Raw genomic sequence first — 27,943 nt, 5'->3', positions numbered from 1 at the left:
CAAACCCTCCACAGTCCCAGCTGAATGCCTGGATCTGCACAGGGTGTTTGTCTGTCCCATTCTTCCTTCTTGATTGGCTGGAATTGTGCAATTGCACTTTCTTCCTCCTCTAGAAGTGCCTGAGTGGGCCAAAGCTGGCGAGTGGGCCGTGTTCCTGAGGCAGTGCAGTCTGGAGCTGATGGATGGAGAATTGCCCTTCGGCACTGCCAAACCAGAGCAAAAAGCCCTAAGTGGCACTTTGTGTCTCTAAGAAATCCCTGACAGTTTCAAAGGGAATGTGCAGCTCCTTCCCAGGCTGAGAAGGAAGGGCATCTTCTAAAGGATTTGGGCTTTGACAGAGTTTCCATTCCCAGTCCTGCTTGGACCGGGAAGGGCACAAAGCAATTTCCTCTTGCTTTGAGCACAATTTCAAATGACAATGTTGGAAACAAAGCCCAGAATCTTTTCAAAGGCTGCTGAGGTCAGTAAGATGGATCCATGCCCTCAGCACATTTACAATGTAAATAACTGAGTTCCCCTTTAAAAAAGATCATTTACCTCTTAATGCAAAGTTTCAGAAGTTTTTCACTAACACTTGGGTTTTGTTTTCATCTTTCACATTTTATATAGTTCTTTTTCTTTTTCCTTTTTTTCCTTTAAATAGAAAACATGTCCTAGAGAAGGAATGTCCTTTGCTCCTGGTTCCTGTGTGGAGCAGCTCCCTTCCTGCTGGCTGAGCTGCTCAGGCAGAGCCCGGCAGCTCCTGGCCCTGCAGGGCTGAGGCTTTTCCCCGTTGCTGGGCACAGACTGATGGAGCAGCACTGCTGAACACGGGCACACACAGAGGGCCCAGCAGCAGCTGCCTTTGGCCACCTGAGGCTCCAAGGCCCAACCTCTGAGCAGCCAGGGCTGGAAGAGACTGGCAGCATCTGATCCCTGACTCTGGGCCAGGGCTGCACAAATGACCCCACAGCAGCAGCAGCAGCAGCAGCAGCAGCAGCAGCAGCAGCAGCAGCAGATGGAGCTGACTTTCAGCACAGCCCCTGGCCCTGTTCCCTCCCGTGTGCAGCGGTGTCACAGCAGCCTGAGGCACCTGGGAGCCCCCAGTGCCAGCAGGGACTTGAGATGGCAGCCCTGGGCTCCTGGAGACTGTGCAAGGAACGGAGCTGGGCACTCCCTGTCCATGGGGAGCTTGCAGATGGAAAAGGCTGCTGTGCCCAGGCAGCTCCAAGGGCACAGAAAGGAGGCTCTGGAGCACTGGAGCTGTGCCAGTGCCACAGTCCTGGGCAGCAGCCAGCCAGCCCTGGGGGAACAGAGGGCACAGCAAGAGGGACAGAAGCAGGCAAGGGCAGAGACTGGGAAGAGCCAGGCCCGCGAGCAGGAACAGCTGCTCCATTGCACTCTTGGAGAAAGCTCTTGGCTGCTTCAAAGCGCTGAAAGGCGTGAAGGGCAGAGAGGAGGCCACAGCAAACAATGCTCCTGTTTGCACAGCCTCCCCTCTGCGTGTCCCAGAAGGAATTGGATGGACTGGATTCGTCTCTCCGAGTGGTCTCGTTCAGCATGAGCAGCTCAGCACCAGGAGCTGAAGGAGCTGAAGCCTCAGGCCACAGGAGCTGGGCAAGAGGGAACTTCTGGAGCAAAGTAATGCTGCTAAAATAGCCCCAGCTGAATGCAGCGGATATCATCATGGAATCACAGAATCCTTTCTGTTGGAAAAGCCCTCTGAGCTCACCCAGTGCAGCCGCTCAGCCAGCAGTGCCAAGCCCAGCACTAAAGCACGTCCCTGAAGTGCCAAGGCCTGGACAGCAGCCCTGAGTGAGGCCTGGACAGCAGGCCCTGAGCCCAAGGTGGCCTCTGGAGGAACCTTCCAAGCAAAGGTTATCTTTGTATCTGCTCCCTGCTGAGATATGCATGGTCATTAGCACTGTGATAGATGTAGCCACTCCTTAGTGAAACATGGATGGACCTTTGTGTATTTAGAAGCCAGAGAAGGCCATGAAATCTGACATCTGGCCTTGTGTGGGGCTGAAGGATCAAAGTCAGCTGCCTTGGCTCCTCCTTGAGGCCTGGCCAGGCTTTGGGAGGGAGCCAAGAGGAGGATGAAAGCAGATGTTGGCACACTAGCAGTGCTGTCAGTTTGTTCATGCAGCACTGCCAGAGCTGGGCCCTCTCCCAGCGGGCTTGGAGCCTCAGCTGGGGCTGGAGGCACCTGCAGGAATTGCCAGTGCCCAGGAGTGGCTCTGCAGCCCTTGGCTGTGACAGCTTCCCCAGCTGCTGTGTGCATCTGGGGGATGGCAAAGGCTGAGGGGAAATGCTGCTGCATCTTTCTGAATCAGTGCAGGCAATCTTTGGTGGGGATGATTGGGTGCATTGCTGAGCTGCTCCTTTTGTCATTCTTTGCTGCTCTGAACTGCAGGAAATGACACTGATTCCTCCAGTTGGAGTCTGTGTCTTTGGTGCTGACTTTGCCCACTGGTCAAACCAAACTGGCCCAGTCTGGCCAGATCCCAACCAAATGTCACTTGTTCAATGTCAATGTGAGGCATCAGTGCCATCAGAATTTCCCAGATGGGAAGCCCTTCCCTGGAGTTCCCTGGCTCTGGAGTGGGCTGAGGTGGGAGCCCCGTGGGAGCAGTGGGGCAGTCGGGTAAAAGAAGCTGCAGCCCTGAATGTCTTCAAATGCATCCAAAAATTGTACATGGAAAAGGAAAAGAACTTGTGGGTTTGGGCAGACAAAGATGAATTTGTTAAGAGTCCATTGGAAACAGCACCTTCAGAAGGAACAATTATTGTTGGAATGCTCCCACATGGAGCAAGAGAAGAAGGTTTTAATCTTGAGCTCAGCTGCATTTGTACCAGTGAAATATCAATATAATAAATAACTATATGTATTAATTGTATACTAAGACCTTAATATATATATATATAGTTGTGTATTTATATATATATATATTATATATATATATGTCTGTATTTATCTGTCTATATGTATATCAATATGTATATCTACATATGAAATAATAATAATGTGATAGGATATTGTTTTACACATGCTGCCAGACCAAATCTCCCTGTTTGCCCCAAGGGCCCCTTTGGCAAATGCTCTGATCCACGGGGCTCCATGGGAAGGCTGCTGTGACACTGAGGGACTTGCACAGGAATTGCATCCAGGAGCCTGGGAGCCCCTCAGGCACTGGGACCCGGCCCCTTCCAGCCAGAGGGGAAAGGGCCCCCCAAGCCTTGTTAGCCCCAGACAACATGGTAAAGCTGAACAGCAAAGGGCCTGGGGGCATTATTCTGGAATTCAAAAGGTGCCAGCTCCATGGACAACAGAATTCTTGTTCCTAACTCCAAGGAGATTGAGAAAAAAGAATGAAGAACGGTGTCACTGAAGTACTGCTGATGTCTGTAAGGTGTACCTTGATAGTCAGCCAGAATCTTTGTCTGCCACAAACACCTCTAGTGTTTGACCAAGGGGTTAGTCATCAAAATGTAATGATGAGTTCTGATGGATTGCTGAGCTTATCCTTTTGTAATTCTTTGCTAATGATGATGTGCTTTGCTGAGCTTATCCTTTTGTAATGCTTTGCAGCTGTGCATGATATAAATGCCACAATTCCTTCAGTTGGTGTCTGTGTCTTTGGTAGTGACCCTGCCCACTGGTGAAACAGGGCCCCCTCTTGCCTAAGTGTTACCTGGGAAGGCAAAAAGCCTCCCTCCAAAATTCCCCCCTTCCTCCTTGTTCCCCCCTTCATAGCCTGAGCATGATGTGCTCTGGTCTGGGCTGTGCCCGGGGTCAGTTGGGGTCACCTGTCCTGGCTGTGTCCCCTGCCAAGCTCCCCCGCAGCCCCAGCCCCTCCCCAGCGTGGCTGGACGAGGGGCAGGACAGGCCTTGGCTGTGCTGCAGCTCAGCAAGAACAAAACCATCTCTGCGTGCTCAGCGCTGTGCTCAGCACCCGGCCCAGCAGTGTCTCAGTGCCAGGGGCTGTGCCCTCAGTGCCTGCCAGGGCTTTCCATGGCAACTGCCAGGCCAGGTGACCTGGGTGTCCCCCCCAGTGCCGGTTGCCATGGAAACAGTGCCCAGCCCTGCCCCTTTCTGTCTGGCTGACCTGGCCTTTGGCCCTGGCAGTGCCCTTGGCTGCTGGTTCCTGGTGCCCGAGCGGCCAGCGCGGCACAGGGCAGGTGGCCATGGCACAGCCCCCAGCAAGGGATCCCCTCTGGCTCTGGGCACTGACACCAGCCCTGAGCAAGGGGCCCAGGCCAGCTTTCCATGGCCACCAACCATCACAAGGCTTTTGCCCAGAAAAAGGTACTTGGACATCTGTAACTCTTTGTTCTTATTGTCTCGTATTCTCCTAAATCCTAATTGTCCAAATTTTTATTACTTTAATTATATTACTGTTTTATAAAGCAATTTAATTGTTTTATAACAATTTTTTAAAAGTTTAAAAACAAGTGATTGGTGTTTTTCACACAGTGCCCAACACACAACATCCCATGTACTGATCTTTCTGGGGGAGCCATTTACAACACCGCGGGGTCACAGGATGTGAAAAACGCCAATCACTTGTTTTTTAAATTTTTAAAAGTTTCATAGTTAGAAAATAGCAATATAATTTGAGTAATAATAACTTGGATAATTTGGATTAGGACAATATGAGGCAATACCAAGAAAAAGTTATGGACATCTGGGTACCTTTTTCTGGGTAAAAGAAGCCTGAAAAAAGACACACTTTAAGAGAGGATTCACCCTTAAAAACAATAACCTGTTGCATATTCATACACCTCATACATGATGCATAAATTCCATTCAAACCAAGGAGTCTGTTCAGTGTCAACTTCTTCCTTTGAATCCTGACAGCGTCTTCAAGGCTGAGCAGGCAGGAAGAAGTTCGTTTCCTCTGATAGGAAAGCAATAAATTCTCTTTCTCTGAAAGATTTAGGTGTCCTGTGGCTGCTATCTTGCTGCAAGTCCTTTCTTTAAAAAAAAAGTATCTCACATAGCATAGTTTTTATTTTAACATTATGTTATACCCTAAAACTAGATTTAACACACTACTTAAGAAAATTAATACAGCATAACTTTCTGACATAAATACATATAATATTGATTTGAGTATTTGCGAAAAGCCAGTCATAAAATACGCATTTTTCACACAGGAGGACTGAGCTCCCCCAGTTATTCCCGTACAGACGGGACCTCCCCTTCCCCTCAGACCTCTCCCGCCTTCCCCGCGACGGCCAAAGTCCCGCTGTGCTGCCCCCGGCCGGCGACCACGGCGACATCGCCAACCCGCCCGGGCCCCCGGGCTGCCCCGAGACCTCTCTGGCGTCCACGGGCTACGAGCAAGCCCCGCCGATGGCCCCGATGGTGCCGATGGCCCCGCCGCTGGCCCCGCCGATGGCCCCGCCGATGGCCCCGCCGATGGCCCCGCCGATGGCCCCGCCGATGGCCCCGCGGCCGCCGCTCTGTCCGGCCGGGCCGTGCCCGGGCCGTGCCCCGCGAGCTCCGCTAGGCGGCGCCCCCGCCCCCGCGCTGAGGGGCCGCTGCCGCTTCCCGCCCTTCGCGCCCGCCCTCAGCGGCCGCCGGGAGCTGGGGCCGCTCCGCCCGCCCTTTTATCGGAGCCATGGAGAAGGAAAACCGCTTTAAATTGTTCATGCCGCCGCGCCTGAGCGCTGGGCAGGTGTCTGCGGGCAGATCCCAGGTGAGCGCTCGGCCGCGGGGCCGCTGAGGGCGGCCCCAAAGCCCCCCTCCCCGGCCGCCCCTCGGGCTGGGCTGCTCTGGAGGCCGCGGCTGAGGAGGGGACGGGGGGAAAGCGCTGGGGCCCTTCCCCGGGGACACGGGGACAGTGCTGGGCCCGGGGAGTGCCCGGCAGAGCCCCGGGCTGGAGCACACACACACCTGCCCCTTGCCCCGGCACAGCCCCGGCCTGGAGCACACACACACCTGCCCCTTACCCCGGCACAGCCCCGGCCTGGAGCACACACACACCTGCCCCTTGCCCCGGCACAGCCCCGGCCTGGAGCACACACACACTTGCCCCTGCATGGGCCGAGACGGCTCCTGCCTACTCGTTTCTGGTATATGCACAGACATCTTCGGTTTGAATTTCAAAGACTTTTGTTGTTTTCTATCAAAACTGAAAGGAATCATCTTCTCGAGCATCCGCTCTGTGCTGTAAGTCCGTGTTTGATGTGGGTAATTGAGCCCAGAGAGCGAGCAGGGCTCTATCGCCGGCCGGGCTCTGTGTACAAATCACAAACGGGACGGGACTGCTGAGGAACTGCCTTGAGCTGTTTTCTTTTCCAGCATCAGTCTCATTACGTGGTGATGACAATGGGAAGATGTCAGCAGCTCACATCCCAGGCAGCAGACAAAGAACTTAATGTTACTACTTACTTTCAAAGTTTTTTGACCAATCACACAAAGCAAAAGCATATTGACAGTAGTTCTATCCAACCACTGTAAGCACAGGTACCTTTGGTTCAAACAATGCTTGCCTTTTTTGAATACAATACCTGCTGCTTGTAAGCCTTAAAACACAATGCACAGAGCTCCATTATTAAGCTTAGAACTTCCTAATATCTCGCTAGATAAACTTCTCTGTAACTTAGGGAGTTATTCTAGACAAGCGTTAATACACAGACCATTGTTCTATTTACCCTTACTTTTCTACTTTTTAAATAATTTTTCTGCTGACCTATCTCATGGCTACTGCTTGGCTCTAATCACAGTTCTGTTGTCTCTGAGGCTGCCTTTTGCAGCTTTCCCAAACCCCTCTGATTTGATGGATTCCCACAGGCCCCACTCAGATGCTCGCACTGGTGTTGGTGTCTTGGTCTCACCAGATCAGGTGTGCAGTGAAAATGTTCTGTCCCCACACTGAGTTATGGGAATTCAACAAGTTATTTTTTCATGTCAAAGCTCCTTATGAAATATGTTGAGATTCAACAGGATATTCTCACAGCAGATGAGTTAGCTGTTTACAGGATGAACTTCTGTGACTTAAAAAACCTTGTAAAAGGGTATTTTCATGCTGAAACATAATCAGATATAGTTTAGAAGTGCCCTTGGAAGCAAAGCAAGAAAGAAATATCAACTACTGGTCTTCAAAAAAGTAATTTGTCTCCTTGAGTCCTTTGCCATGCACCAGGGCCCAGCCAGGCAGGAGCTGCTGAGTTCCCTGCATTGAAAGCTCCCCTTTGGCCACAGTCTATAAATCAAACTGCAGGACACCAACAGTTTGATCAACCACTGGGCAGGAAGAAGTGAGTTCCAAAGCCATTACCAATACCTTGGGCTTTGAAATTTGTAGGCAGTTGTTTTATTAATGACCAATTCTATTTTCACATCATCTGTAGGGATTTTTTATGGATTTTATAATTCTTCTTTACAAATCTACTCATAAGGAACTAATGTTTAAATTTGTGCAGGGTTTGAACAGATGCTCAGATGATGACTTTAAGCTGCCATTTGATGTGTCGAACCGTGGTGAAATCACTGATTCAGGTACGATTGGAATATTTGCCATGCACCTTCTTTAGATTTTTATATCTTGTCAAGGTTTAATTTTCATGAGTAGTCTCACAGTTTCATATCTGTAACTGTTAAATACAGTTTCACTGTTACTGTTTTTAGAAAGACATTGATCAAAATCTCTTCATGTTTCAGATACAATTTCACAGCAAGTGAAACTTTGCTCTGAAGTAGATGAAGAGGTCAGCTAAGTATCAACTCTGCACATCTAATTCCTTGGGGTCTTTTGAATTTGTTCCCAAACAGTGCCTAAAGCAAATTCAGTAGATATTTCAGGGCTAAAGGAAGTAGTTAAAAGGGAATAATGTTTTTTGTCTCCTGTTTAAAGCTGAATCACTTAGAGGAGATATTTGTGATTTAGTGAACATGCCTGGAAACAAATCTTTAAAAATTAAGGTGATTGCAGTATTGCTGTTGTTCTTTCTTTGTTTGAAGTGCCTGTGAAGTCCATGAGCTTTAATTAGAGTAAGATTTAAACACTTGAGTATCCTTGTGGAACTGGTTCTGAATATTCTGTTGAGGGGCAGAAGGGTTGAAGTCAGAGTATTCTTTGGAAATCTGAAGTAGATTATCCCCATTGCCTTGTCTGGCTTTGTTTTATCTGTAAAACAATGAATTCAGTGGTTTCCTCAAGCACTGGATTCTTTTGACAGTGTCTTTACCAGCAGATCTCTGCTTTAGCACAACTCAGTCCAGCTCATTTTTTTTGCAATAGCTTCTGTACTTTGCAGCTACAAAACACTCTTTGCTACCACAAAATAAAACACATTTCTAGCACTCTCCCTGCTGATTTTCATATCCCTGACAACTTTTTAGACTTTTTTAATCCTAAGCTATTAAAGCACCATCAGGACTGGAACAAAACTGTGATGCAGCCAAAACAAGGATGGTGTTTGGGGGTGTTGTAAGTGAACCAAAGGGCCCTTTGGGCTCGTGTGTTGCTCTCCCTGCCTCGACCACTGGCCCAGCACTGCTTGTAGGACACTTTCAAGGTGTTCTAAGGGCACAAGGGTGGTGGTTTTCCTTCCTGCTGCGTGTGTGAGCAGAGAACTGCTGGGACACTTGGGTATTTGTAAATCCCTGGGTCCAGATGGGATCCATGCCAGGGTGAGGAGGGAGCTGGCAGATGAGCTTGCCAAGCCTCTCTCCATCATTTATCAAGAGTTGTGGCTCACTGCTGAGGTTCCAGATGATTGGACACTGGCCAGTGTGACACCCATTTACAAAAAAGGTAGGAAGGAGGATGCTGGTAATCACAGGCCAGTTAGCCTGGCCTCAGTGCCAGCAGGTGAGATAATGGAGCAGTTCATACTGAGTGCTATCCCACAGCACTCACAGGATGGCCATGCTATCAGACCCAGCCAGCGTGGCTCTACGAAGGGTAGGGCATGTCTGACCAACCTGGTCTCCTTCTGTGACCAGGTGACCGCCTGGTGCATGCAGGAAAGGCTGTGGATGTTGTGTATCTGGACTCCAGCAGGGCCTTTGGCACTGTCTCCCCCAGCACACTCCTGGAGAAGCTGCAGCCCATGGCTTGGACAGGAGCACTCTGTGCTGGGCTCAGAACTGGCTGCATGGCCGGGCCAGAGAGTGATGGTGAATGGTGCTGCATGCAGCTGGCAGCCAGGCACCAGTGCTGTCCCTCAGGGCTCTGTACTGGGACCAGTTCTGTTCAATGTTTTTATAGACGACGGGGATGAGGGCATCGAGTCCTTCATGAGTAAATTTGCAGAGGACACTAAGCTGGGAGCTTGTGATGATCTATTGGAAAGAAGGAAGGAAGGGAGGGCTCTGCAGAGAGACTTAGATCAGTTGGATGGATGGGCAGAGTGCAGCAGCATGAAGTCCAATAAGTCCAAGTGCTGAGTTCCACATTTTGGCCACAAAAATCCCCCACAACGTTCCAAGCTGGGGACAGTGTGGCTGGACAGTGTTGAGGCAGAAAGGGCCCTGGGGGTGCTGCTGACAGCCGGTTGAATATGAGCCAGCAATGTGCCCTGGTGGCCAAGAAGGCCAATGGCTCCTGGCCTGCATCAGGAATGGTGTGGCCAGCAGGAGCAGGGAGGTCATTCTGCCCCTGTGCTGGGCACTGGTGAGGCTGCACCTTGAGTGCTGGGTCCAGTTCTGGGCCCTCAGTTTAGGAAGGATGTTGAGGTGCTTGAGCACATCCAGAGGAGGGCAACAAGGCTGCTGAGGGGTTTGGAGCACAAGCCCTGTGAGGAACGTTGGAAGGAGCTGGGCTTGTTTAGCCTGGAGAAGAGGAGGCTTAGGGGTGACCTTATTGCTCTCTCCAACTGCCTGAAGGGAGGTTGTAGCCAGGTGGGGTCGGTCTCTTCCACCGGGCAGCACTGACAGAACCAGAGGACACAGTCTCAGGCTACAGCAGGGGAGGGATAGGTTGGATATTTGGAGGAAATTTTTCACCAAAAGAATAATGAAGCACTGGAATGCTCTTCCCAGGGAGGTGGTAGAATCACCATCTCTGGATGTGTTTTTATAAAAAGACTGGACATGGCACTTGGTGCTATAGCCGAGGTGTTGGGGCAGAGGTTGGACTCGATGATCTGAGAGGTCTCTTCCAACCTCGTTATTCTGTGACTCTGTGATTCTGTGTGTGTTCATGGCAAGATCACAGGTACTCTTGGGCAAAGTCTCTGAAGCTGCTTTTACTTAACTCAGCAGTGTCTGTCAGAAGGAGAGGACAGAAATGGTGTGAAGAACCTGCTAGAAGGAATTTTGGCTTCACTGATAATTCTGACAAAACTTTTATTGATTTTGGTGGACTGCAGTTATCCATGTCTTTAAGCCCATCTATTTGGTGATGTCTGAAGGGGGTTTGGGATATTTCATTGTATTTGTTTCTCCTGTGTGCTCTGTAATGCCTTTTGATACATACATAGAGGATGCACAAAGATTTGTGCATCCTGTGCATAAACTTGGGCTCCTGATCATATATCAACTTATATCACCATCTGTAGAAAAATATTACTCTTGTGATGTTTCTAAGAGATAAATACATTATCTCCAACAGTATGAATTAGATATTATGTACTATTAATTAGATAGTATTTGAGATTAAATTGTGGAACCTGTTTCAATAGAATACAGAAACAATGAATGAATTGTTCTCAAAACTCTACAAAGAGGCTGAGAAGATCAAGCAGTGGAAACTGACTGTGGAAACTGAATTAAACCAGAAAGAAAGAAAGCTCCAGGAAAATAAAAAGACTATTGAAGCACAGAATAAAGCCATTGAAGAATTGCAGGCCAGTATTGTATAGTATACATTCAATAAACAAAGTTAAGCGCTTCCTGATTCAGTATGACACTATTATTGATACAATTAAATCTTAAAGACTGTTGCAGTTTGGTTTGTGCCTTGAGAAAATGATTATTTTGAGAAGTTGCAGGCACCTGTCCCGTGTGAGTGTTTGTCTGAAGAATATACCTGTAAGTGTCTCATTTGCTGCTAAATTATTGTTCATTAATGATTGCATCTTTCATGCAAAAGATGACTCAGCATGTAATATCAGATAAAACAGACTTCTGTCTACTGATGCCCCAAATTACTTTTTCATGAGGGATTTGAGAAGTCAAAGTGCATTTCTAATCTATTTTTCAATAACAGTGTCTTTTTGCATTTGTTCCCTATGAAATTAGTTTGAAAATTAAAAACTCCATTTGAAACTGGAAGATGAGATATGTGAAAATAAAGATCTCTTGAAAGAGTAAGTAATAGAACCAAGTATATATTCTTGTGGTGGAAAGAATCAGTTTCCATGTGGGCAGTTTTATGTAGCTGTGAAATTTTGAAGGTCATTTCCATTGTTACTCCTTAGGCACACAAAGTACTGTGCACTCCTGTGCAAACAGGATATTTTTTCCCTCCTTTAGAGCTGCTGCTTCGAGGCATCTGTGTAATGTGCTCAAGGAAACCTGCACTCGCTTCACAGAGAAGACCAGCAAACGTAAATGCTTTTTTAGCTTTTATTGATCAGAGTAAATGTACTTCTAGCTTGCTCTAAATTCACAAACAGAAGAAAGAAGAAGAAATTTCTCGTGCTGTTCAGAGAAGTTCTCCAGTTGGGATCGACTGGATGTGGCTCTCAGAGTGAAAAGTGAATTTTAAGTGGCTCACAAAATTGGAAGTGAAGCCCCAGGTCTAACAGACTTTTGGTGTGTAATGCTGAATGCAGAGGGCTTTTGAAGCCAGTGAAATTGTTTGCTGAAAGGTGCCAGCCTGGGAGCTCTTTGGGTGCCCAAACAGTGACCCAGGGTTGAGGCCGTGCCCACAGCCCTGCCTGGCCCTGGCAGCCGCTCCAGAGCAGGGCAGGGCTCCTCAAGGCTGCTCAGCCCATTGAAGGTTTGCAGGGCCACCCACACACTGGGAATCTATTAAGACAGAAGAAGTGACACTTCATGCCTGTTTTTAGGCAGTAGAATCTACTCTAAATTCCCAGCACTCTCTAACAAATTTCCAGAGCTGACATTTCCTGTTTTCAGCCATCACACATTTATGGGGAGAAAAGGTCTTAACCCCAAGGTACAATGAGTAACTGGAATTCTTCTCATGCAACTGAACAAGCCAGAACAGTTGGATAACTTAATGCAGTTTAAATTCTTGAGGTTTTAAAATATGTTCTTGATTGGAAGTTCTACTTTATATGCAATTTAGAATTGTTATTCTAATCATTAGAATTTTACTAACTTGATCCTGGATACTTAAGAAGTGTCGATTTCTTTTTAGCCTTAATTCTACAAACACTTGTATATAGATGGACTGTTCTTTTTTGATAGCTGTTTCTTTTACTGTTCTCTTTTTAATTGTTTTCTTAGGAAAAAAATAATATCAATTACAAAAGTGAAAGAAGGAAAATATGGACATGGAGTGTTGCAATTTTCTAATGACAGCTCTGTGGTTATAGGTATCTGCTGATAGGAAGAAATTCAGTGCTAAACCCTAGATTACAGTTTAGAAATACTAACAGTGTTGATACATTATTATTCAACAGCATTAATGCTATATTAATTAATATGGTCACATCAACTGATCCAGAATTAAACTTTTCACAGAAAAAAGTATCTTAGGAAGGAAATTTAAAAGCTGAGCTTGCTTAATGTTTCAATGAAATGCACATTTTCCCTAAATTCTGTAACTTTTGGCACCATGCTTCATAAGGACTTATTTAATAAGAATGGAGCTGGTAATTCCTTTTTTAATTCATTTTGCTGATTAAGTATAATGACTTGGACAGCTGGCATTCTTGTTCAAAAGAAAAACTTTCTCATATGTTCTTGCTTTGATAGATGAACAGGAAAAGGCAGAAACAATACAATTGTATGAGGAACTTCATAGCAACATAGAAGTAAGTGACCAGGCTTGATGAAAGGAATGTGAGTTATGTGAGCTGAGCTGAGTTCCATGTTTATGTTGGGATACTGTTTGTATCCATCATGTGTGGGTATCATGTCGTGTGTGATGCAGGAAGTTGGGTTTTCAATCCCTTTTCAAGAATGATTTTTGTGTTCCATAAAACACATTCAATGGAGAAAGTGCAGCAGTGTGTGGGATGTGGATCCCTGTGATCTGTGGGATGGGTGCTTAGTGCTGGGTCACTGCCACAACTTCTGGCTTCCTTTTGGGCTCTGTTTCACCTCCCTGCTGGTTCCTCAGAATGGCTGAGGTGGGCAGCAGCCCCTGGAGAAGTTCCAGGGTTTCCAGGATTGAACTTCAGATATTAAATTTTGTTTTTTTAGAGAATGACAGCGGCATTTGAAGAGCTTCGTGTGCAAGCAGAGAACGACAGATCGGAAATGAGTTTCAAATGTGAGAATTCAGTTTATTGTGTTTATGCAGCTGGCTCAATTTTGTACTTCATAGCTTGTGTTCCACATGCAGGGCCAGGGCAGACAGATGTGAAGGGCTGGAATGGTGAGCAGGTCACCCTGAGACACTGGGACCCTTCTTTTATTCAGGCAGCCTTTGTTCACTGCCTGGCCCCTTCTGTTGCTGTTCCACTGGGCCAAATTGGGAACTTTATTTTTCAAACTGTCACTCAACATTGAAGTTTTGTCTGTGAAGTACAGTCTAGAGATCAATACTTATTTCACATAGTTGGTTTATTTAAATGATAATGCACTAGTGTATAGCTACAGAAACTTTAGCTAAATGCTCTCTCTCTGTATGTATAGCCTGGTGTGTTCCTGTTTCATTTTCACATGCTCTTTTCTGTTTGTATTTTGATTATAAAATCAAACATTGCCTCAACAATTACTCTTGGGAAACAAAAGGTACAGCTGTACAATTCCAAGCAATCTTAAAGTGGAAGTTGTATTGAACTTGGAGTATATTTCAGCTAGAATGTTAACTGTGGATGTTACTGTATCTCAAAAGTAAAAGAAGAAGCAGAAAAAGTGGACAAGTTTGAAAAAGAATGCAAACTGGAAGTCAGTCAAAAGGAAAAGCAGGTTTGCTCATTTTACCATCTCATATGTAGAGCTTTGTTTGTGACTAAAGGGGCAATGCAAGAGCCAAGAAGTGTTTCTGGGTATTAGTAAAAAAGACAAAATAACATCTGACGCTGCATTTAAGTCAAATTCTGCTAAGTTTAGTGATCTTTCAGTACCTTTAGTCTACTGGAATTTATGGTTTGATTTTGAATTGGAGAACTTTTTTCTTTAGAGTAATGTGACTTGATCAATATTTGGCTAAGATTATATCTAGCCAAATATTTTCTATCTGTCTGTCTGTCTATCTATCTCTCTATCTATCTTATCTAATCTAACTTGAATGACAGCAAAATGTCTGCTTATCATACCTGGGGTACAAATGAAAATTAGCATCTGTCCCTTTTCCAGACTTCATGATGATATTTCTTGCATTTTTCTAGATTTCAGCTCTCACCATAGAGAGAGATGAAAAAGATGATGTCATAAAAGACATGAAGGCTCAGCTGCAGACGTCACAAAATAAGATTGCTGACTTAATGGAAGCAAAATGTAAGAGTTCTGCCTGCTGTGTTTAAATGTAATTGTTTATAGAATTTAAATGTAATTGTTTATGATTGTTTATTTATGATATGTAATTCTTTATAGAAGCATAGGAAACAGGGTCCTGATGGTTTTATTCTGTTGCTGGTTGGCAGCAGAATTTTGGGGCCTTGAAGGCCTTATTTTTGTTTGGAACAGGAGCTGCTCCTGTGGGAGCAGGACTGGCAGGGTCGTTTTTAGGGTGAGTCAAGCACTGAGAGCTTTGGAAGATTGCAAGGGGAAAATATGTTGCTTCAGTTTTGCAAATTTACAGTCAGGCAGATGTCACTGAGGAAACTTACTTTTCAGAACTTGATTTTCAATATTTTTAAACCATCTATATTCAAATTTTATCTATTATTTTATACTATATGATGTCAGTACCATTGGTCTTTGTTAAATTCTTTAAATGTATGTAATTTTCCATTTTTGGCAGTACTTTTATATACATATATATAAATATATTTATATATTTTTATATATTTATTTATATATATATTTATATTTGTATTTTATATATTTATTTATATTTTTATATAATATATTTATTTTATATTTATATTTATATTTATATATACTTTTATAAATATCCTATTTTTAAAAATATTAACATCTTTTTTTGTTTAGTACATCATGAAGAAATGTTAAAGGAATCCCAGGTCAGTAAAGAACATTTGAGGACAGAGCTGGAAGAGGCTAAAATGTCATTGCAAAAGGCAGAGGTACCCCTTGCTTATAGTTTTACAGTAGAAATAGACTAGAGGAGTATTTGCATCAATAATTATGGATACTTTAGACATGAAACAGCTGTAGCTGTTTGTGCAAAGCATGTTTAGAAATGATATCATGTCTTGAAGGTTACTCAAAAGAACTTGGAAACTGAGCTCCAGACTAGAGTGAAAACATTAATTCAGGTTACTGGAGAAAAGGAAGAGCAGAAGGAAGAATGTAAAAAAATGAAGGCTTTGCTTGCAGCCCTGACAGAGGAGTTGGAGACTTCTGTTGCCAATTTGAAAAGCTTGCTGCAAGAAGAGCAAAATAGGTAAATTAATGAGTTTCAATTCCAAGAGTGATCTTACAGGTTGCAGTCTATGACAAAATCAAGAACAATTGGAAATGAAGCTGAAATTTGGGGGTTTTTTCCCCACAGTGGTCTAAATGCAGAGAATTGAATGTAAATTTTTTTGTTGGTGATAGTTGATACTGGTCTATAAAAAGTAAATTTTTTGCCCCCTCCAACTTTCATAACTCTGTCTTTAAGAAATAGAGATTTCTGTAGGTATAGATTTGTTTACTTTTATGTCTACTGTTCTGAGGTTGTAAAAGTGTAATTTGATGTGTGCTGCAGGCAGATAGATCATCTGCCTGTTGAAAGGTAAATGTTCTTAAAGTGCTTGTGCTAAGACTTTGTCTTATTGTCCTTGAAGTTTCAAATGCAGTGAGTGCTTTGTACCCTACATTTGGGGTTTTTAATTTACCATTTTCTTAGATTAAAGAAATATGAAGATGATTCAAAGCTGCTTACCTTGGAGCTCCAAAAGAAATCTGCTGAACTGGGTAAGGCTTGTAGAAAGGCAGAAAATGAGCCAGGCAGTAATAAAAATGTTTTCTGCTGTTGTCTGGAAATGGACTGTCTCTAGTAGGTGGAGAAATGATTTTACAGTACCTGTACCTATCAGGAATGCCTGAATTTATTTTGACTCAGCTGATCCCTTTTCTTTGGGGGTCATTGGTGCTGGCAGCAGCCAAAGGGCAGTGCTGTGCAGAGCTCCAATAGTGAGACCATTCCTGCATGAATTCTTCTGGAGGTAATTTTGGTTTCCAGCTAAGAGCAGCAGCACTGCAGGTGCCAGGAGTGACTTCTGCAGCAGAGATAAAACCCTCCCATTGAGGTTTCTGGGACCCTCCCCGTGCTGGAAGTGGAATGATGCTGGCAGGGGTTGTCTTTAAATATCATCAATGTGATATCCTGTGCTTTCTAGGGATGTGCTCCTTAGTCCCCAGAGTGAGAGCTCTGCCTTGCTGCTGAGAACTTGCAAAAAATACCAGCACTGTCAATGTGCACATAGAAACCATTTGGAAGTCAGTAACAACTGGTTTCCTTTCTCAGCATATCCATGTGGTACCTTCAGCAGTTCAGATTTTTTTCTGGAACAATGCAGGTGCAGCAATACTTGCAGAATACTCTAGTCTAACAGTCCATGGTTTATTTGAAGCTATAATTGTGGAAAACATAGAAAGGCCCTAAATTTTATTTAAGATAAATATTTAGTTTCTCTTCCGATAGAGATTTGCTAATGTCTGAATCATTTTTCAAGTCTACATTTAGATTAAGTCATAAATTAGCTTTTCAGCTTCTTAACTTAATCCAACAAGTTTTGAGAACTGGGTATTGCAAAAGGGTAAATGTTTTATACTGCCTGCTAAATCTGAAAAATCATTTTTGTTCCATTAATTTTACATTCCATGTGCTGTAGAAGAGATGACTAAAGTAAAATGTGATAAAGAAGTGCAACTTGAAGAGCTGTCAGAAACTCTGGTAAATATTCATTTTATTAATCTCATGGCATTTGCTCTTCATATGAAATTCCTCTTGCTTTGTAAGTATCTTAAATGTCATAAATAAACACCATCTAGTCTACCTTAACATTTCTACTAAACTTTGTCACACACAATTTCAGTGTTTTCTTTGGAGAACTTTTTTATTGCCACTGTTTTTCTTGTCTACTGTGCTTTTGGTTTTTCTTGTCTCCCATGTTTTTGGTTTTCCTTCTCTAGGTTTTTGGTTATTTCCTTCTTTGTTCATGCCCATTCAAATGCCACTCCCTGTGGATATAAAGTTTTCCCGTTTGTTCTTCCTTACAGGAAGGTAATTAGCTCTGGCCTCTGTGAACCCTGCTGTACTGTGACACAGGCCCATTTTCTGTCACAGAAGTCTCAGCTATATGAAATACACTCTGAACAGAGGTTTCTTTTCATTATGATTTTAGATTTACAAGCCTAACAAGAATCCATATCAACTCAAGTTAAGATAGTGGGAAATCAGGTGTGCATTTCACTGTGTTTGCTTGTTGTTCTAATCTGTGCATTGAGTGTTCTGAACTGAGTTTCACTCATTTTCTAAAATGGGCAAATTGGAGGACCTTGACTGAAGAAGAGTCTTGAGGCTACTGTAGAAAATATGCAGAGAGGGAAAAACGTGGAGAGAGCAATGAAAATGCTCTCCAGATGAGAGTGGTCTGAAGTAGGGCAATTGTAACATGTTTTTAGAAATAGTGAAGTTACACATCATGACTTGGACACAAGTTTATGCATAAGAAACAGCACCCAGAGCAGTGTCCCACCCTAATTTTGCAGCCCAGGTAATTGAACTCACAGCAGGGGACAGACATGAACAGCACTGGTGTCACAGTTCACTGTCTCACAGCACTTCCAGATCCCAGCAGAGACTGGAAAGATCCAACCTGGATAATCCATGACATGGATGTTGTTGGGTTCTTCTGAAAGCCTTGTGCTCTTAGTTCATGTCTGATAACCTCCAGCAGTTGGAGTTTGCACATGGATACTCAAAACTCTTCCTTTTCATTTTGCAGAAAGAATTCCAGGATTTGAAAGCACAGCTGACAAGTACAGCTGAGAAGGAACAAGATTATTTAAAGCAGCTTGTGACTCTGAAAACAGATCTTGAACAAGAGGCGTATGACCATTTTGAAAATATAATATTTAATTAGTTTTGGTGGAGCTGCTTTAATCCACAGTGAAATGAACTAGGATTGTTTTCTAATGAAAGTTTTGAACCACATATATGCCATTAATTCTAGACTTACATTTCTAAATTCCACATTCTCCATTTGTATGTATTCTATGGCATATGTAGTTGTTCCATATCTCTTTGACTTATTTAACAAGAAGAGAAAGTTTCTGAATTCATGGTTAATCTTGCTTTGAACTACATCATCTTCACTAACCATGAGATTTATATAAAAGTTGACTCTGATTTTCTTTCCTTCTTCTGTCACCTTTTTACATCTCTCTGACTCTGCTGCAAAGCTTATATTTGTAGACAAAGGCCTGGACTTCTTTCAGCATGGAATAAGACTTGATAAGGGGTATGTTTAATTTAAAAGGAGATTTCAAAATGCATCTTCTTATTCCTCTTGGCCATTTGTTTGAAATTAGGTTAAGGAATGAACAACTAACAGTGTATCTCAGTAAGCTTTCACTAGAGAAAGAACAAACAGCACAAGAGAAAAATGCTGTGGCTGCAGAAGTCAAGAAACTGCAAGAACAGCAAGAGGCAAGTTGTAAACTTCCAGGTTTCATGAAAGGACAATACTCAATTTGACAAATTACTCAGTTTTACAAATTAGATGATGAGCTGCAACATGACTTGGGTCTGTAGAGTACCTGAGCTGTTTTTTGTGTTTGAGTTGGAAAGGAAGTGTATTTACACTTGTGAGCAAGGCAGGTCAGTGTGCTTTGGATGTCTTTGAATTTTTTAAGAAGTCACTTTGAATTTTATTTCTTTGCTGACACATGGGTCTTTATTTAGGATAGTAAGAAAAAAGAAGAAAATACAAAGCAGTTAGTTGAAAATCTAGAAGAGGCAAATAGCCAGCTAAGGCAAGTGAAAACAAATATTAATAACTGATATTGTGAAAGGAAGTAGACTCAAATAGTTAATTGTGTTCAAATGCTGCTTTCTGGGATTTTTTTGATTAATATTTTTTCTAGATTATATAGCTAAACAGAAACTATTCAGAATTGCTGTTGGCCAAGTAGAAATTTTCTCAGATCAGAAATACCAATTGCTGCAGGAACAGTGTTTGCCATCATTTTGTATTACATAGTAGGAGCTGTCTTGTTGTGCATTAGACACCTCAGGTGAGAAGGCAATGAAAGTGGAAGGTGAAGGTTATGGATTAAATGTGACAAGGCAAAACTGGGTAAGAGTTACTCTCTGTATCACCAGTTCAATAGACAGGCAGCTCCCATGTTTCACAGCTGCATTGCAATAGTCCAGGTGAGGATGTATTTTCCTTGGTTTAGCTGGAACATCTTTTCCTACTTCAAAAAAGTATGGACAGTTCACACATTGACTTACTGGGCATGCTGCTGCATTTTAAGAACATTTTCATTGAGCAGCTTATGAAGTTCCCATCAGCATTAGCAGCTCTTTTTAGAAAATAAAAGAAGGGTTTCTTAGAAGTACTGAAAATAAGTTAAAGGCAAGAAGGAAATATTTACTAATGCTTGTTAATTTGGCACTTAGAAATGAACTGGAGTCTTGGAAGGAGAAAATGGCAAAGACAGGTGAAGAGATGAGAAGTACACTGGATGAAAGAGAAGAAAATGTATGTCATGTGTCATGCAAATATCTTACAGAACCTGTAGGACAGCATTAATGTAAAATCTGTGTTGGGATTTTTCTGCAAAGCTCTGCCTGGGGGATGTGATCTCTGCCAGAGGTTTCTTCTCTCTCAGCTGCTGCCAGCTGTGCCATTGTGTGTGCCCATGCTGAGCCCTGGTATTTCAAAAGACAAGCACAGTCACGGGGATCTTCACTCTTTGCTGCAAGTTTCATATTAAAGATTTGGTTCTTTTCAGGCAAACAGAGAACCTGCTTTTCTGATTTTTCATATACCCACACAGTGATGGATGGGCTCTGGATTAGCTTTTTATATGTAGCATGAATTTTAGCTTAAATAGATTCAAACATTTTTACTTTTCTTTCTGTTGGTTCAAAGCAACCTGGGGTTTTTAGCAAATTTCAGAATTTCATTGTAACAGTCAAAGATTTACAATTGTCATTTCAGGTTAAGAGTACTGAAAATGAAATTTCAAGAAAGGAAAACCATTGAAGATTCTAGAAAATAATTGGGAAAATTTATTTTTTCATGGATGTAGGGAACTTCCTACAAGTGTATTTTTAAATTGTGAAGATATTGGGGTATTTTTCTTCTTCTTTCTTAATTCCATAACCACTAAGGAACTGGTTCACTGCTATTAATTAACATCTTGTGGTACTTTATGGCTAAAACTCTGATTATTCTAACATGTCAGCTGGTGTTGCAGTCCCATTGGAACAAACCAGACTGGTGCAAGTGCAGGTTTGAGAACATTTACAGGAATTGCTCACATAGGGAGTCATTTGTAGAACTTACTAATGAATGTCTGAAATCTCTCTTTCAGATGGACAATTTAAAGAAGCAGGTGGAAAATAAAACCAAATGCATTGAAGAGTTGCAGCAGGAGGTGGGTAGAGATTTTCATTTCACAAATACATAAACACATTATATTTTGGGTTGCCTTTTCAGCAGGTTTGTGTCTGCTGTGATGTCTTTAGATACACCTATGTAATTTAAAAATTCTCCTTTCTTATCCTAACCCTGAGCAAATTAGGGAGTCATCTCAGGAATCACTTGATTTGTTAAATGTGCCTTAATTTGAAAAGAGCAATTACAAAAATAATATCTTTAATGAACTTCTACTCTTTTTCATTTAGTGCATGGTGTTATTTTTGTACTTGTAATAAGTATCTCAGTTACCACTAGTAGAAAATAATTCTGCACTGGCACAAACTGTAGTAACTTCACTGTAAATATAAAGAACTTGTATTTTTTGTCATGACATCTTCACACCTTCTGTCAGCAGCATCTTAGTTGTAATTCCCATTCTGCACCTCATTTGTTATTCCCTGCTCTTGCTCAGGAGGAGCCTTTCTTAAGGTCCTGAAGAAACAGTAATTATCACAGAAATGAGTTGAACATTCATTTGTTTGAAGAATTGTTCTGGAACCTGAGCTGCACAACAGAGAGTTATTTGCCTGATGAGAGCTGGAATTTCTTGATGCAGTTAAACCATTACATAATTCTATTTACTTATTAAGGTACAGTGCTTGTTTTGTTTTATTTCAACAGAATAAGGTGCTGAAAAAGAAACTTACTGCAGAAAGCAAGAAAAGCAATACTTATGAAGGGAAGGTAGGTTTAAATAACATCCTGTAGAAGATGAGGTGAGTGTTTTTAAGTGCCACTGTAAGTAATGATAATACTTGTTCAATACGTTCTGAGCTGCTTTGGGATCTGGGATACAGACTTTGCAGGAATGAGCTCACAGTTTTTAGAAGATGCTTCCATTTTTAATCATTGGGCACTGACTGTTGGACATTTAAGAGATGGATTCACGTTGCAATTAATGATGTTTCTAATCTGTTCCTTTTTTTTTTCCTTTTGTTGATAGTGGACTGAACAGGGTTCAGCAACCTCATTGTAACAGAAAAGCATTTAAAAGACATATACATATATGTATATATATATATTACTTTTTTAAGGCTGTTCTTTAAATGTGTTCTGCAGTGGCAATCCCTCTGATGGGAATATTGTGTCCAGCTTTGGGTACTGCACTTGAAGAAAAGTGGACTTCTTTGAGGATATTCATATGATAACCTTAAAAGGAAAAACTGTAATCAAGATGCACAGCTGGGAGAAAAATGTACCATAAAAGCTGTGAAAATCTGATACAGATTTACAAGAGAGGGAATCAAATCTCCATCTGTATTTGTTTTTTTCTGAGGCATTCACAGCATTTAGGGTGACTGCTTAGGGCAGTCTTCCCCACTGGGCTGTTGCCATTCTTTCTTTGAGTATTTTCCAACTCACTTCAGGCCAAAGTTCAACTCTTTATTAAAAAAAAAGCTGAACTTTTAAATAGGAAACACTTTATTCATATACCTGAACAGTAACAGTGTGTTTGTGCTCAAAAACAAGAGGTAAGAAAAAATCATTAACACAGTAATTCCTAAACAAATAACAGCAGCAATTCTGCATTCTCAAAAGGTGAATAAATTGCAGTTAGAGATGGAAAATATGAACAAGCAACATAAGGAAGCAGTTGACACCTATCAAAAAGACATAGAAACAAGAAAAGGAAATGAAAATAAACTTCGTGAAGAGGTGAGAGGTGTTAATTTTTACTGCAATTTAATTTTTTTTAATTTAAAATGTTTTTATGAAGCTTTATTGGCCAGAGTCCTTGCTCTTCCATTTCAGACATAAATGGAATTTGTGTATACCTGTGAGCAAAGCTTCAGTACATGAGGTGCTTAGGCTGACGTATTTGAATATGTCTTTGAAAATAAGAACTCCATTAAAACTTCTTGCTTTCAAGATATAGTTCAAAGAAATTCCACCCTTGGTATAAAGTCAGCATAGTTAAATTAGATTATAACTTCTCCCATATTAGTATTTTTTCTGCCCACACTTTTTTTTTTGATGGCAATGCTAAGAAATGTTAGGGCAGAGTGCTTGAAATGGCCTTTTGGTTTGAAGTGAACTTGCCTGCCATGGCTGTACCTTTGATCCTGCCCATTTTAACAATCTGCAGAAAAGATGAGGGATTTGAAAGGGATCTGAAAAGCAAATAAAGCCCAAGTGGGACTGCAAACTTTGCACCCACAGGGGAAAGAAGAAATTAAGATTAAAAAGAAATATATGGTTATGTTGATGAATGAAATGCAATTTATTACTGACAGGTAGAAAAGATGAGGTTGCTTTGTGATGAAACAGCAATGATACAGAGAGAAACTGATGCCAGATGTCAGCACAAGATAACTGAGATGATGGCACTGATGGAAAAGCACAAGGGAAGAGATTTTCCTGCTTGCTGTGGTTTGCAGTGTGTGATACCATGTTAACAGCATGTTTATAACTTGTGATACCACGTTCATGACCTTTCCAAAGCAGAAACAGGCCTGAATCTGGGAAAAGGAAGCTGAACACATGCTGGACTTTGCATCATCTGAAATCAAATTCATTTGAAGATTTTCAAAAGATTCCTGTGGGCAGATAAATTCCATTCATCCAAACTTCTGGGATTTGTAGATTTTTTTCAATTCAGGCTTCCTTTGATACCATCTGAGTGCAATATTTTTCAGTATCAGTTTGGCTCTTTCTCTGAGATGCCTTAGTGACTGTCAGCAGTTTAGCTGACACATTTTAGTTTTCCTTTCTGTTCCTCTATTTTGCAATATCTTTAGCAGATACATTAATAAAGATGGCACAGCTGGCTCTTAGTGCTGAGCACATATTGCTGCACAGAAATCAAGCACTCTCTGCCAGCCCACAAAATAATACTTGAATTGAGCATTTTCTGGTTTACAGTTTCTGCAGAAGCATCAATGAATCTTTTCTTTCTGAATCTTAAGAGCCTGGTTTGAAAGAAATGATGTTTTAAGACTGGATAACTCTATAATTGTAACATTTAGTCACATGTTTTGAGTTTGTTGTTGGTTTGGTTTTTTTAACCCAGAATGAATATGATAAAATGGTTGAAGAAAAAGATGCAGAGTTAAAAGTCTATAAAATGAAACAGCAAAAGCAGTTCTCATCAGCAAGAGCACTGGTAAGGAGTACTTTCCAATGTTCAGTAATTCAGTGAAGGGGCTGATGTCCTTGTGGAGTGGTTTTATACTGGCTAAGGGCCAGGCACACACAACAAAAACATTCACTCATTTTTCTCTGCTGTAGTTGAGCAGAGGAGGGGAAAGAAAAATTCAAGTTGAGATTAGGATTAGGAGAAAAACACTTTGAGGGTAAAGCAGATTCAAACTTAAATAGCATCAAATATTTTATTATTAATAGAATTAAAATGGGTAATGAGAATTAAAATAAGCCTTTAAAACACCTTTTTTCCCAATCCCTGCCTCTTGCCCACCAACAGCACAGAGAGACAAAAGATGTGATCTTCAGTCAGTTTGTGACTTCTAAAAATCTTTTTTCAGGTTGCTTAGAGAGTTTCTTTTTCCTGCTGTGCTCTGGGGTCTTTCCCACCAGAGACAGTTCTCTGGGAACTTTTCCAGTGTGGTTTTAATTTTTGCCAGTAGCAGTCCCACCCAAGCTGCTGCAGCAGATCTTATTCTGGGCACTAAAAACTCCAAATGTTTCTAGAAATGAATTGGAGTGGCAGTGTGTTTGTGTCTGCTCTTGCAGACAGTGTGTCATGCTCTGACTTCCCACTTGGAATAGGAAACTTTTGTTTTAAATATTTCGATTGTGCCCTCTCAGCCCTGTTCTCCCAAGTGTTTTAAGGTCTTACCTTGAACATTTCTGATCAAGTTCCTGTTTCTTATAGTGCTTCAGTCTTTTTAAACAAGCTAAAGCAAAGCTTCAAGTATAGGGCTGAAAAGCAAATAGAATTCTCTTGTGTATCTAATGAGTGTCCCTATTAATTACTGTCTCACTTGGGACTGTTTTCTTTTTTCTGGGCTGTGCATAGTTAACCCTGTCCTTTATTTAATGGTTTGTAGGAAAATGAGCTGTCATGTTTGAAAAGTGAACTGGCCTCCCTTAAGGAACAACTGAAAGCAGAAATTGAAGAGAAGGTGGAGTTTTTTATTCACTGAGCAGTGGGGGTGAGAGGTGTGGCCTGGGCTTGTGCTGTGGGAGGAGTTGGATAAGAAATGAAACTGAACAGAAAAACAGGGACTTTTGAATGCTGGGGTTGTGCTAAACCTGGTCATATATTTGTGTGAACTTTGTAACAGTCTGTGATTATAGATTATATATAAATTAACAACAAAACAAAACTCTCCTTTATTTTAGTTAACTTTAACTAGCTAAAGCAAAAAAGTTCCCTAAACTGTAGGGGTTTTTTCAGTGACTTTTGAATGCTGAGGTTGTGCTAAACCTGGTCATATTTTTGTGTGAGCTTTGTAACAGTCTGTGATTATAGACTGTGCTCTGTAATTACACCAAGAAGATTTTTAACAACTGAATTCAAAGAAATATTTCCTTGCTGTCACATAACGCTTTTGTAATCTTGTAAAAGAGCACTCTCACAGCATGATTCCTGAAAGTGAAAAGAAACACAAGGTAACTTCAACTTTTTAATTGCTTTTAGAATTTGGTAGTGTTTATATGTGTAGAATCAATTGAAGTGCCAAGATAATTTATTTGCATTCAACAAAAGACACTGGAATGCTTTAGACTTCAAACTTTTTAAAGAAAATAAAAATTTATGTTCCTGGGACTCCTAAACCTTGTTTAAATCTATACAGTGAATCTACTCATGTAAAAATAGAAAGTCTCCAAATTATATTCCTAAAATAAAAAAGATAAAAATAAAAAATATCTCCTTCAGTGCAGGAAGCCCCTTGGGCAGTCCAACACTGAAGTTTTGTAACTCCTAACAGTGAATTTTTCTTGTTGCATTTTTCTGCCTGTATTTCTTACTTCTCTGTAGATGATTTTTTTTCCCCTGGGATAAGAAGGGATTTTAAAGGGTCCTACCATTCCATGGAGATATTAGACAGCAGTTTCTGGAAGGGCTCCCACTGTGTAATTTTTCTTGCTCCGTTGTTGATTTTTTTATGTCTCTGGAATTGTTTTACTCAGTCTTAAAAGTGTCCATTTGTAAAGGCACTTTTCCTCTATGGAAGAGAACAAAGCTGATCTAGCTGTAAAAATGGTCAAAGTGTCAAAGTAGTCCTGACTGCAGAACTTACCCTTCTTCCCTGTCAGGAGTTCACTTGTGGGTTTCATATTGGAGCAATGGAATCCAGCACCACTTTGATGTTATCTGTCTGAAAAAGGACTGCACTGGACCATTCAAGGCTTCTCAGTTTAACTTCTAGTGAAAAGACTATTTTAAGTAACACCAGTCTTGATATAGCTATCAATCTTTCTCTGAAAGCCTTTCCCTGCAGTTTTGTTTGTTCCCATTTTCTTTGATGTTTGATATAGTCCACATGTAGGGGCTACAGTTCAGAATAACCTGAATTTCTGCAGATAAGCATGAAGAACTGAAATACAATGTGCCATGAAACTCAGCTCTTCCATAGCTTCCCCTTCATTCTCCTCATTTGGCAACAAAAATAATATAAAAAATGCTATTTCCACCCCACCCCACTTTGTTTGGGTCACTGCTTCATGTTTGGATGGAAAGAGAAGAGTTCCACCATTTCTCTCAGGTGAATTCTTGGACACTCAGACTGTAAACTGGCTCCTGAGTTTGGCTTTAGATTCCATTCTTGCCCCATAAAACAAAATCTAAAAATAGAAACGTTTTCTTTCGCAGACATATGCTATCAAGACTCCTCCAATGGATAAAATGCACAGTGGAAGAAGCACAAACCTGCCTTCAGAGCAGAGCAGCAGGAAAAAGCAGAAAGTGCTTGTGCAGCTGGACACTCAGTCAGACAGCTCTGAGCACACTGACCTCCTGGGAAGAGTCAGAGAGCAAATCCTGTGCTGAGCACTTCTTTGTGCTCACTGCTGGCTCTGAGAATGAAAATAAACAGTTTGGGCTTCCACATTCAAGCCAATATTTATGTGTATATTTTTAATTGATTGGTTCTTTCTGGAATTGTATGTACATAATTAACATGCTTTTTATTGAACTGTTTTGCCTTATAATGACATCTTAATGTTTTTTATTTTTCATAGTTTAATATCCTTAGGGGGAAAGAAAAAGTAGTTTTTAATATAGTGTGAGTAAGTAACTTTTTCATTTATTAGAGCATAGTCTCGGAAGAAGAAATGTTTAAATATTTGTACAAAGATTTTCCACAAGCTTCACAACTACATTCCACAGCACCAAAAAAGGTATGTTAGCCTTTCCTAAGAATAAAGCAAGCAGTTAATCAGATTGTTTCTGAAACTAAAGGATGGCTTTATTTTCCTTCCTGGACCCCAGCTCCATCCAGTGTGAAATCTCCAGGCTCTGCTCTGAAACTCAAAACCATGAGGAGAATGCGTGAGGCGGGCTGGGCTGCGCTCTCCAAAATGGACAGGAAAAGGAAAATTAAAGATGTTGTAAAGTTCTTTGCTTAAAATGCAGAAATACCCAGTGCCCTGGCATTGCTTGCAGGGTTGTTTTTCTCTCAGAGTTAGTGCTTTGTTGCATTTTTCTGTCATACTCAGTGTGTTCAATACTGTGTTCATTCCTTTACAGATATGAACTTTATAGATCTATAACTGCAACCCCTGCAGAGCATTTTCCACCTTTCCTCCCTTGTGCTTCAAAATGTTGGGACAAAAATTGGCCAATTTTAAATTTTGAAATAAATAGAACTGCATAGAAAGTTGTTTCCAAGCTGTTTCTGGCATTAGAAATTCTGGTTTTAAAGTACTTCTGTTCTTTTAAATTTACTCCATTTTTCTTAACACATAAATCATAGTGGAAGAAATGTTGCTGTTCAATGTATGCTCTTTTACCTGAAGTCCTCTTGCTTTTTCCCGCATTTTAATGGCTGTTAGACCTGTCTTTTTAGACTGTTTTGTTTTCAGTATGTTAAAATGGTTTTGAAACTTCTAAAATTGCAGTAGAATTGCTTGTATTTAAAAAGATTTCAGCTTCATAAGGAGTAAAAGATGCACGTTATAAGATTGTGAAAACAAT

General features: G+C 41.6%; 1 protein-coding gene and 1 pseudogene across 1 annotated transcript in view; both read left to right on the top strand.

The window, feature by feature from the left end:
- Positions 1-5,519, top strand: part of LOC143696400 (serine/threonine-protein kinase pim-1-like) — a 15,275-nt gene extending 9,756 nt beyond the window's left edge. The window contains exons 4-5 of the mRNA XM_077192533.1: positions 5,196-5,350; positions 5,496-5,519. Of these exons, the coding sequence (XP_077048648.1) occupies positions 5,196-5,350; positions 5,496-5,519 (179 nt within the window). The remainder of the gene's footprint in view (positions 1-5,195; positions 5,351-5,495) is intronic.
- LOC143696399 (synaptonemal complex protein 1-like) lies at positions 5,496-27,943 on the top strand (annotated as a pseudogene).

Source organism: Agelaius phoeniceus, chromosome 34, assembly GCF_051311805.1.
Source record: "Agelaius phoeniceus isolate bAgePho1 chromosome 34, bAgePho1.hap1, whole genome shotgun sequence".
In the NCBI taxonomy this organism is placed as follows: Eukaryota; Metazoa; Chordata; class Aves; order Passeriformes; family Icteridae; genus Agelaius; species Agelaius phoeniceus.
This window is presented reverse-complemented; position numbering and strand designations above follow the sequence as displayed.